The 12,595-nt window shown below is 35.9% G+C and overlaps 1 protein-coding gene across 4 annotated transcripts; it reads right to left on the bottom strand.

The window, feature by feature from the left end:
- Positions 1 to 795: 795 nt before the first annotated feature.
- Positions 796 to 12,471, bottom strand: wipi1 (WD repeat domain, phosphoinositide interacting 1). Of its 4 annotated transcripts, none has more exons than XM_082162407.1 (13): positions 11,492 to 12,471; positions 10,169 to 10,248; positions 9,218 to 9,387; positions 8,939 to 9,035; positions 8,700 to 8,797; positions 8,450 to 8,542; positions 6,424 to 6,494; positions 6,162 to 6,269; positions 5,866 to 6,030; positions 5,670 to 5,777; positions 3,993 to 4,123; positions 3,811 to 3,911; positions 796 to 1,406 (listed from the first exon to the last, which is right to left on the bottom strand). In XM_082162407.1, exons 1-13 carry the CDS (start codon positions 11,575 to 11,577, stop codon positions 1,356 to 1,358), a joined length of 1,359 nt encoding a protein of 452 aa, XP_082018533.1. In that variant the 5' UTR covers positions 11,578 to 12,471; the 3' UTR covers positions 796 to 1,355. The 4 variants fall into 4 exon arrangements, with proteins under 4 accessions (XP_082018533.1, XP_082018532.1, XP_082018531.1 ...); XM_082162406.1 differs by having other exon boundaries at positions 9,218 to 9,384; positions 10,166 to 10,248; XM_082162405.1 differs by having other exon boundaries at positions 10,166 to 10,248.
- Positions 12,472 to 12,595: the final 124 nt, after the last annotated feature.

Raw genomic sequence — 12,595 nt, forward strand, 5'->3', positions numbered from 1 at the left:
CAAACTCACACTTCATATGTTTTGTTTTGAAGGATCTTGTGGGCCATACCATCAAATTTAGATTGTAAAGACAAAAGCCTCTTAAGCAACTTGTAAAATGCATTTCTATTCAAACCTTTTTTACAATTCATCTTTAAAATCAACTGATAGACAAAGACAATCTAACGCGACCTTTGGCACATATACTTATAATATGACGTTAGTCAGAAATGTTCATGGTGTCCTCAGTCTTTCTCCAATATCATTCGATTTTTATCAGGTTGACTGGTGATAACTCAGAAAAATGGCACAAACAAACTGTTTAAAGTCATGTCAAGTCAGGTCAGTAAGATATAATTATAAAAACAAAGTTTGTGAAAGAAGTCTCTCCAAGGCTGCATTTATTTGATCTAAAATGCAGTAAAACTGCATAATACTGCAATTTAAATGAACTATTTTAATATATTTTATAATGTAATTTTTATTTTCTTTGATTTCAAAGCTGAATTATCAGCATCATTACTCCAGTCTTCAGTGTCACATGATCCTTCAGAAATCATTTTAATATGATGATTTGCTGCTCAAGAAACATTTCTTATTAGTATCAATGTTGAAAACAGTTGTGCTGCTTAATATTTTTTGGAATAATACAAATGTCTTTACTGTCAATTTTAATAAACTGAATACATCCTTGCTGAAAAAAAGTAACAATTTATAAAAAATTAAATAAAAAAAAAGACCTTTTGAATGGTAGTATCTATTCACTTCCTTTGTAACAAATAATTTGCAAAAGAAAAAACCACAGGAGACAAGAGGTGCTTTGCATAATTTCATTCCTAATATATTTCCTACATATTCATATCTTTTTTTGTCTTTTGGTCTTGAGCGATCCAGCAAAATACTTTGCACTTTTACAAGTAAAATTATAGGCACATACATACAAAACATCCCGCTGTATTAGTATTCAGGATGGTAACATGTAAACATATTAAGTATCAATACAGCAAAACACATATATATAAAAAAAAGTAATTCCTCTTCTCTTATGATTCAATATGATGGTGTTATAAATTAAAAGAATAAAATGCTACAGTATTACGACTGAATTAATACAATGTGTTACATAACTAGAACAATATGTGGTTATATTTCAGTCATGCACCTCATTTATAACACACCCTTCAGGGGATTGAGTGACAACGACCCAAATCCCTGATCAACTCGATTTAAGATATTAGCATTTCAACCGTTCCGTAAATAATTTAGCACCCTGAAGTTAGTTTGTTGGTTTTTATCATTATTATCATTGTTTGTCCTTGCTCATGCACTGAGGGTCCTCCATTGACAGTTGCGGCCTCCGCCTGTTCTCTACCCTCTCACGGTCGTCTCCCCTTGCCTCGCCCAGATCCGTCACGGCACCAATTTATCTACCGGAAACCAGAACAGAGCTTTATTGTTCCCTCAGCCATGGGTGTGTTATAGACAGATACAGATCTCAACAGGAGCTAGCTGAGAACATGTTTGACCCATATCAGTTAGTCACAATGACACTCGGAAGGTATATGAAAGCAATAGCAATGGCATCTGGATATGTAAGTTCAAATTGATATCTTATAAATGATAAAATCCTTCTGACATCAGAGTCCTGAGCTCCTCCATTTAAACCAATATTATTAAACTATCTGAAAGACTATAGTTTCTGATCTATCAAAACGAGACATGAAGTGTTAGCAGTAACAAGGCCTGCCGGACAACAATAAGTGCTCCACCATGTGGAGTTAAGAGAGCACTGCATCAATGTAAAGCATTATTAATATCTCCACTTGATCTTGAGATTGTTCGCATCATAAAATATCCTCGTTAAAATCCAATTAATCCATTGAGATTTGTTCAGAATATAAGGTGTAGAATGTTTATACTTCTGTATGTTGTGTGTGTGTGTGTGTGTGTGTGTGTGTGTGTGTGTGCATAGACAAAAATGTGTTTGACGTCATGAAATTTAGACTGAAATAGAAAAAGAGTTCTCATAGTTACATAGTTATCTAATGAAGCAATGGCCAGGAATCAACCCAGCATTTACTGCATCAAAACTAATAACTAGGGTGGATTCAATGCATTCATATCTTGGTCCTGTCTGTGCACAAACAAACGAATCAGTCAACTAACTTCTGCTCACGTCCATGTATATAAGATCAGAGACATCATAAAACAGCAACAGCTGGTTTAGTGTCAGAAAATGTTTTTCAACATCTAAGATGAATACATATAAAGTGAAACATTTGGATGATTTGTCACTGCCTTTGTTTTTAAATTATGATTAGATTTGTTACATACCGTATACACCACCGTTCAAAAGTTTGGAGTTAGTACGTTTTTTTAAGTGCTTTTCAAGAAAGTCTCTTATGCTCACCAAGGCTGTATTTATTTGATCAAAAGTACAGTAAAACAGTACTATTGTGAAATATTATTACAATTTAAAATACAATTTTTTATTTTAATATATTTTCAAATGTAATGTATTCCTGTGATGACAACGCTGAATTTTCAACATCATTACTTACTACTTGCTAGTTTCCAATGTCACATATTTTGATAAAGTTAATAGACAGCATTCATTTAAAATAACATAATCATTTATAACATTATAAATGTATTTACTGTCACTTTTAATTAATCTAATGCACCCCTGCTGAATAAAAGTATTCATTTCTTTAAGAAATAAAAAAAAATCGTACTGACCCTTAACATTTGAATGGTATTTCATTACATACTATTTATATGAACTAAATGCTAATTTTTTAGTAATAGTGATTGTGCTTAAAGGTACACGATGTAACTTTTGTTTTTGTTCAATACATTTGTTCTTCCAAAACATGTTCTTGTCTTTCCCTGATTCTCTATGGTAAGCCTATTTTAAGTGTTTAGACAGGCGGGTAAATTGATGTGTCACTCGTCCGTGCCTGTCTCGTCATATCCGTAAATAGAGGAAAGTTCCTTCAGCTCCTTTGAAGCGTGTATGGTGTGCGAGTGGTATAGGTTAGCTGTCACAATGAGCGAGAAAGGTTGAGATGGAGCAGCTAAATCTCGAAGAGAGAGAGTCTGCAGGCAAAAAGAGAACGTGAAAGAGCTCGTAATAAAACAAGAATCAATATTGGCTTGACTTTTCAGAGATGGCGAGAACTGAGGGATCTGAAATGTTGTAAAAGCAACATAGAGATGCTGTTTTATTACTCAACAGGTAAGATATTTTATTAAACAGATAGATTGCCATAAGTAGCTCTCTAACATCCTTTCTATCCAAACTGTATATTATATCTCTTAAGCCAAGTAGTGAATGATTTATGATCAGTAGGATAACCATATTCATTCGCAGTGTACAAGCACAACCAAAAAAATGTTCTTCTGCAAAATGCATGCAGTTTTGTTTTTAATCGCTAGAGGGCCAAAAGTTACATAGTGTACCTTTAAATGTCCCACTTTGCCTGTATTCACCCTGAACTTAGCCTAAATACTTACATTAATGTAGCATTACTTCAGTCTAAATACAGAGTAATACCACTGAAATATATACTAAATAATTTCATTTTTCAAAGAAATAATGTCTGGAGTGATATTTGTCATTTATGTTGTGTAAGAAACAACATATTCAGCTTCTGATGTGACTAAACTGCAACATTTGGTCCTCATCAGACCTGAAGAGGCTGGTGTTGGTTTGGTTACAGATAATAAATCACACTTAGTTTGAATGCTTGTGGACAGAGGGACAAGACAACCCCATACACTGGAATGCAACACCGGTGCTTTGACTTGGAGAGGTTAGCGAATGCTCACGGGAGGAAATTCTGTTTCGTCGTCCAGGCACACAGGCCCTGCTGCGAACTCATGCTCGGGAATCACCTCGCCCTTCTTAGCTCCCCCATCCTCGGAGTACCCTGAGAAGAGCACAGTTGGGTGATCATGAAAATGAGTTCAAATGTGAATGAATGTGTGTGATTAAGGGTGTAAGTTGGTACCTGTGAGAGTGGCTGTAACGGGTCCAGAGGTGGGGATGGCCACGGTGGCAGCATATGACTGGCATGCTTGCGGAGGCTCTGTGAGTTCAGATTTCTCTGTCTCCTCCCACTCCTTATCTGATCCAAACAACCTGGGGGTTAAAGGCGACATCAGTACAAATAAGGTCTGCGCTTATAAAGAGACTTTCATGCTCATACCTCAAACATGAATTTTGAAACTGCTGTGCTTTAAAAAATATGTAAGTTGCTAACTACCACACGAGGCCTCTTGTTCGTAAATGGATTGAATGAATTGGGTCACCTCATTCATGAACGAGGATTTGCTGAGTCAGTGACTGAACGAGAGTGTGCATGTCGGCATGCGAGTCATTCACAGCAATAAAAGAAAAGGGGTGGAAGAATTTTGAATTTGTAAAACGTACCGCTTACCACGCACATTTAAAACTAACTAAGAATCTATTAATTAATTTAGAGCTATTTTTTTTTTTTTTTTTATATCTTGATTAATTATGCCCCACATTTGACTGGAGGGAGAACATTTATTTTCTTTTTTGTTGTTGTCATTTACAGTGTTATCTTAGTATTTATGCACCATATAGTATTTACTATAGCTTATTTTTAACTATTTTATATTATTTTACTATATGAACTTTTTATATTTTCAGTTTGCATTTTCATTTTAGTTTAAGGTTTAATAATGTTGTTATGTGCTGCCATTTTTAGTTTTTTATATTTCTATCGGGCTTTAATTATTTTTATTTAAGATTTAGTTTTAGTAATTCTAATACTATTTTCAACTTCAGTTAGTTTCCATGGTTAATTTTAGGTTTTATAAGTTTAAGTTTTTAACTAAAATCTTTACTTAATTTCAATTGACCTAAAACGATTTTTAATAATTTTAGTTGTAGTTTTAGCTAACTGTAACAAAACTAGTCGTTTTTTGAGGAAAAACACTTATGCATCTTGATAAACACTCTTTCTGTAGAATCTCAGTAGAATTGTAGACATGCAAATTTTAATAAGACTTGTTTTGTTTGTGCTTTTCAATGAATCACTTGAGTCAGACACAATGACAAGCTCATAATGCACAAAAAGACACTACTTGTTGATTCTTGTCATCCACTGGCATGATGATGTAAAATGCAGAAAAGGTCACTGAACTTCTTAAAGGAATAGTTCACCTAAAAATGAAAATTCTGTCATCATTTACTCTCCCTCAAGTAGTTTCAAACCTGTGTGAGTTTCTTTCTTCCGCTAAACACAAAAGAAGATATTTTGAAGAATGTCAGTAATCAGACAGTTGATGTACCCCATTGACTTTCATAGTATTTTTTTCCCTACTATGGAAGTCAATGGTGTCCATCAACTGTTTTGTTACCGACATTCTTCAAAATATCTTCTTTTGTGTTCAGCAGAATAAAGAAATTCATACAGGTTTGAAAGTACTTGAGGGTGAGTAAATGATGACAGAATTTTCATTTTTAAAACTATTCCTTTAACCATTTTGAGTGAACAGATTTAAAAGTTTGAAGCCTTTTTAACTCGTCCAGTTGCCTGAGCACTTACAAAGGAATCCAGCATGAAAGTATGTATAGCACAAAACAATTATTTTTTTACGTGCTATATTTAATAACATACCACACAGCTCATTTGTTTAAAAAAAGAGTGAAAACTCACCTGTGCTTCTGCACCAGAGTGCACTCACCCCCATCTTGAGGGTCAATGTTATAGATGAATAGCTGCCCATCAGAGGAGGCCACAAGCAAACGTGGAAGTTTCTGGATTCTGATTGGTCAAGTGAAACTCTTGAATGAGTTTTTTCCTCAGTAAATACTGTTACTCATTCTAGATTGCTGTGTAATGCAGGACTCACATTGCCAGGGCACAGACATTCTTCTGACCGGCCATCTGGAGACGGACGGTTGCGAAGGCTCGGTCTTGACTCATCATGCCTGACACCTGTGCTGGGAGGTAGCTACTGGCTGCTGTGAACATCTTACCTACATATGTTGACCAAGAGGGAGCTTCCTCCTCCCCACTGCAAGTAAAAAACATCCACAAAAACATGGATGAACACAAACACAAACACTGACAAAGTTTAGATTTGTCAGTAAAAAAAAAAAGAGATTCTGACTTAATTACACTGGTAGCAAGGAGCATTTTCAGTACCTTGGGCTGTGCTGTTCAAGCTTGAAAATGTGCACCGTCTCTGTATTGCTTGAGGCACAGAGGAACTGAGCATCCGGGCTGAAGGAAAGGGAGCTGATGTTGACATACCTTTGGGGACACAAACACACAAAGGTCAAAAGCATACATAAAACAGACTCACACACACCACAGTTTACACAAACACCTTCAACTCTCTTTCTATATGATTAAAGTATCTTCAGTGTTCACTGTGAGCTTTGAATCATCATCATCATCAATGTACCTTTTCATCCCCCGCCGGAACTCAAACAAGCGCAGTCCCTCTGGAATGGAGAAGACTCGAATCACTGTGCCCTGGGACGGGAGAGAAGAAGTGGACTACGTTTGTGTATAAGGTATGACTATGTGAATCTCTCATAAACACGTCTGGGTTGCATTTCACCCCGTAAATAGAAAGAAAAAACACCAAAAAACAAGACATTATATTTTGCTTAAAGAATACAAAACATATTTTAGGACAATTAGAATTGTTTTTCATTGTGACATTTTATTTCTATGGAGCCCCTAAAGGGACAAAAATATGACGTGGATAGAAAAATGATGCCAATGCCTTTGCGTTCCCTCGCATATTTTTGAGTTCCCCCGAGAAACTTTTGTGAGTGAATGCAAAAGCATTGAAATATTTTTTCCCTCTCATCTCATTTTTGTCCCTTTAGGTGCTCCGTATATTTCACAATACAGCAAATCTGGACATATGGGGTCATATGATGCGATTTCTTGTTTTCCTTTTTCTTTAGTGTGTTATGTAGCTGTTTGTGCATGTATAAGATCTGCAGAGTTACAAAGCTCAAAGTGTCAAACCTAAAGAGATATTCTTTATAAAAGTTAAGGCTCAGCCACGTCTTCTTAAAACGCTTCGTTCAAACACACCCTCACAAATCTACGTCAGTACGTTTCATAACACCACCCAAACGTGTACAAAGAAAGAAGGCATAACTTTTATTCTCGCTGTATTGTTGCCGCCATGTCGTGGAGACACTGTTTTTCGTTGCTAAAGCCAAACTACTTTGTTTGGCCTTCCAAAAGAGGACACAATTAGAAAACAGTGCTTAAGCTTTATTTTCAACACTGTTCCAGAACAGTGTCATTATCATTAATCACCTGTCATTATTGCTCTGGGAGCTGATGTTCCAAATATGGTTTGCAACGGAAATGTCACGCGCTTAAGGTTTTTGGGCCAATCACAATGCACTGGATCGCTGGCCAATCAGAGCAAAACACGCTTTTCAGAGCGATGAGCTTTGTAAAAACCAACGTGTTTCAGAAAGGCGGGGCATAGAGGAGCAACAATAATGCACAGTGTGTGTAAAATAATGACTTTTTTAACCTAAAACAGTGTAAACACATTGCATTAAACCAAATACACAAAATAATGTTCTGTTTTAGAACCATCATATGACCCCTTTACTTAACAGCTCTAAAATATGTTATCGGGTAGAAATTCTGAGTAAAAAAATTATATTCATCCTTAATTCTTGTCCAATAAATCACGAACAACTGGAGATATCTGGGGCCTTCAAATATTGTTGTGGAGTCAAAAAGATTAAAATAATGTCAATATAATTAAATATTACATTTCAAAATAAACAAATATTATAATTACAACAAAATATTATAATATAATGTTTTTTTTTTTAAATCAGCATAAAAGCCTTATAACATACACAACCCTAAAAAACTTACAAAAATGACATAACATCATATTTCTTTTTTGCATAATGAAAATTTTGCATATGAAAAAAAAGAAGCTTTATGTTAATGACAATGTGGGGTGTGCTAAACTGACATGAAAATAATCACAATGCAAAAAATCTTAATGCTACCAAAAACAGGTAAAATATAATTTCGGCATCACTTTACAATAAGTTTCGATTTATTAACATTAGTTAACATGAACTAACAATGAAAAATACTTCTACAGCATTTATTAATCTTAGTTAATATTAATTTCAACATTTATTGATACATTATTAAAATAAAAAGTTGTATGTTAAGATTATGTAATGGTCCTGAGCTAACATAAACTAACAATGAACAGTTGTTTTTATTAGCTAACATCAACAAAGAATAATAAAAACTGTAACAAATGTATTGCTCATTGTTAGTTAAAGTTAGTTAAGACATAAAGTAATGTTAATTGTTAACTAATAGAACCTCATTGTAAAGTTTTTTTGACTCAGACGTTTTCTTAAACGGTTTTGTGAGATTCACTAACAGGCTGTGTTTCTGTATAAACAGTGGAGCTTTACCCTTTCAGAAGCACTGGCCAGTTTGGTGCCGGAGGCATTGAAGGTGATGGCGGCCAGTGGACTGTCATGAGCTGGAATCATGGTCACAGTGCTCTGAGCAGACAAAGACACACAAACACACAACAAAGACAAAGATTTATATAGTGCATCAGGACTGAAGAGCAGGCATTTGTCTCATGTACAGCAACTAACTCAACCAAAGGAACTGCCAAAATGAGCAGCTAAACAGTTTCTTGGCCTGCATTTTTACCAGATTGTTGGCATCATAGACAATAATTTCTCCGATGGTGTCACTGCCTGGATATGCCAGGAAAGAGTTGGAATGGTTGATGGAGAGAGCACAGAGACCTACAGAAACACATGAGTGGGTTAATATTTATGCAGATTAAAAATTATTAGACAGTTATTATTATTATTATTACACAGACAGTTCAAAATGATTATTCTAGATTAACTGTTTTTGTTTGATTTGTTTTTCAATTCCCTTACCTGATGGGTTGGATGGTGTGTTGAGAAGGGTTTTCAGGAGTTTCATGTCTTTTATATTGTGGATATAAATGGATTCCTCCAGACAGACAACCAGTCTCTGCCACGAAAAAAAAAAAAAACACACACACATATAAAAACAAATTACATATTTACTAACAAACCAAACCACATTTTCAAGTTTAACGACGAAAGAGCACAGAAAGGCAATCATCTTGTCCAGAAGCTTTATAATTTATAAGTGGCAGGTGCCTCGCTCCAGCACAGCTGTGTTGTATTTACCTGTCTGTTGAGACGCACTGCAAGAATGTTGTTCGAGTAACTGTAGTTGCAAATCTCTGTGCCCTTTTTGAAGTGGTAGACATTCATGCGACGTGGCATGGACTGACTCACCACCACAACCAGGCTGCTGGAGAAAAGCCTTTCCACGATATACACGTCTGGAGTTTCTGCTGAAGGGGAGAAGTGAAAAGGACGCATTAGCAGCAACATAAACTAAAAAAGACACATGTAGTTGAGGCACATCTTTTTAAGGATGAGCTACATTTAAAGGGGAAAATGTTTCTCTTTAAATCAGTTAAAATATAAAATTTAAACACAGTCATTGTGCACACATAATAATCAGTGTAAATGTGTTTTTTGCAGCTTAACCCACTTTATTTTGTTCCAAAGAAATACAAAAAAATATACAGGTTGTCAGTGATATGAGTCTTTTCTTTTTTTTTACCATTACATTATTGTAAATAAGTCCCCTATGCTTTTCCAAGTTTACCTTTTATTTTACACACATCAGCAAAACAGGCTGTTTCTCTGTCTTTAGCTTTTTACCTGCCATCTTTGTTGTGGGCTGCAGATACAATATCAAACACATAAGGCATTGCCATAATGCAACATAAATCAAAACAGACAAGGACAACTTTAAGCCCTCTAGGGTGAGTTTATCACATCAATACTGGCAATACAACCACAGGTCACATACAGAGACAAACATTCTCCAACATATCCGTAAAGTCAAATATCTTCTCCTATCTTTCTCAACAAAATAAAAAGGAAATGAGATGGCATTTTCAATGTATTTGTTAAGTGACTCGTTAGAAAGTGACTACACCCTTTGTTCACTTCATTATATTGCACATGATGGTTCCTCCTATTGCACTGTAGGTTTGGCAGACAGTCATACTTGCCATTTATATCAAGTTTACACCAAAAAAGAACGGGAAAATATCTCACTACTCTCATGAATGCAGTCCAGTTTGTCCACAGAGGTCACAGAGAATAGTTTGTATCCAGTTTTGGTGCCCACAGCCAAAGACCTGGAAAAACAAAAAGACATGACGCTGTATCAAATCTGTTAAATGAATACATCCATTATTTGGAAGTTATTTTCACTTACTAATTACACTGTGTATACATGCAATTTATTATGTATAAACAGCTTAATACAGTGAAATATAATATAATATTAAATATAATTAGATTGATTTTCTTTATTATAATGAAGGAAAACACAGATGCAATGGCCAACACAGAAACTACCACTTCATTTTTAAGTGGCAAGCTAAGTCCTTTTAAAATCCTAATACAACACAGGTTCTGACTCAAGACAGAAACATTTGTGTGGATTGTAATCATTTGGCTTACATATAAACAGAAGAGTTGATGCCTGTTACATTAACTGGGATCTATTTTTAAGGGGGGGGGGGGAGAGCCCACATCTGTTTTGCAGGCCCTTCATTCCTCTAGAAAAAGCTGTTCACGTCAGATCCTGTGCTTAGCATGTCCTTTTCTACTTTTATTGGAGAACATAGGTATGTCTCCACCATCACTGACCACACTGCTGAAACCCAAGACAAAACCTTGTGTTTACAGCAAGACCGTCTGACATGTTGGTAATAATTATATATACAAAATAACACAATTCAGATTTTTCTAATACATATCTGTTTTGCCCCAAGAGAGATAGCTGACTATAATCTCAAAGGGGCGATATATCAGATCACCTGACTCTCAGTATCATGTTTTGTGTTTGATTTGCTGTGCTTGACTTTTCAGACAAGAAACCAGTGTGATCAATCAACCACTAGAAAAGAGGACACGAGCGGCTCATTTCGTCAGGAGACTGTGGACTGATCAATACAATCTCACAATACTGCAAATGCTGCTTTGAGAAAACGTGAAAAAGGGAGCAACATTCAGTTTCTTCTCTATAAAATCATGTATAGGCTACAATATTCATAATCATATCTAATCTATAAGTAATATTAGTGGATTTTTGTTGTGTTTTGTTTGTTAGTTAAATCCCATTTAAAGCACTTCTGCTCAAAAAACATTGTACAACCATTGAAAAACAGTGCTGAAACAACACTAAGCTCATCTCTCATATTATGCATGCAAAACACCGTTATAACATAGTGACTGGCTTTTTATGGATGTGTAATAATCAAAACAGACAGTAAATAGCGGACAATCCTTTAAGCGGAGGTGACATTCCCTCTTGTAAGGTAAACCGCTGTTAATAGCATCATAGAAATATCCGATTCGGCAGATGATGCTTACGTGGAGTCCTGGTTGAAGGAGACGCAGCACGGCCCCGGCCCCGGCCCCGGCCCGCCAGGACCGTCGGCTCCCTCCTCGATCTCCATCCCGATCCCGATTCCCAACGACCTCCTTCCCTCCCTCCGCCCTGGATCGGAGGCCTGGGATCGGTTGGACCTCTTGGAAAGATAGTGGCAAAGCGGAGACCTACTGAAGAAAAAACTGTAAGGTCCGAATAAAGTGGAAGACAAATATACTCCAACGCTTCAGCTATTCTTCTGCCTCACATTAATTAATTAAAACGCAAGTTTTTGTACATTTACGACTTCTAGCGGAGCATAGGGAATGAAGCAAAACAAAACCAGCTGATAGTTGTTGCGTCACATCAACATCACATACTAGTGGTTGAAGGAAAATGCGCTGTGTTGTCGTCCGGCTGAGCACTGATTGGTCGAGTGAACTGAGATAGACGCTGATTGGCGGTAAGTGCGGAATTAAGTCAAAGGGGGAGTGGTTTGGCTTTGCAGTATTACATTTGTCCAATTTTTACCAATACATCCATGAAAGAGTCACTCACTCACAGCCTTTTATTCTTGCTCTGCCGCGCAACATTTATTAGCCCTAAGAAGCCCGACTCATGACTGCGAATCGCTTCTTTCCAACAGTTTATTGACTGATTTTAAACCGATTCGGTTGTTCTTAAACGTCATCACGTGATCATTCACATCCTGGCATATTTTCGGTTAAGTTTGATCAAAAATGGTTTATTGAAATGTAATGTGTTCCAGTTTGTTGCAGCCGTTATTCAGTAAATAAAATACATGAAAATATATACATAAACATTATACAAAGTTTATTATAATGTTATAAAGCGTCATTCATTCATTATATCTCTCAGTTAAAAAGTTTTTTTTCCCATGTTTTATTAAAATACTATTTATTTAAGATAAAAATTGTTGATACAATCAATTAATTGTCTGCTATTAAACTGACTTTTCACTCCATCCGTCAAATCCTTCGTCCAGTACTCTTACACTCATCAGTTTATCAGTCATTTGCATAGTAGTCATTTGCATCTAACAGACTTTTGCAGTTGATGACGTGTCGTAGCAAGAGTTCCAACAC

Source organism: Leuciscus leuciscus (genome assembly GCF_965113295.1).
Source record: "Leuciscus leuciscus genome assembly, chromosome: 1".
Classification (NCBI taxonomy): domain Eukaryota; kingdom Metazoa; phylum Chordata; class Actinopteri; order Cypriniformes; family Leuciscidae; genus Leuciscus; species Leuciscus leuciscus.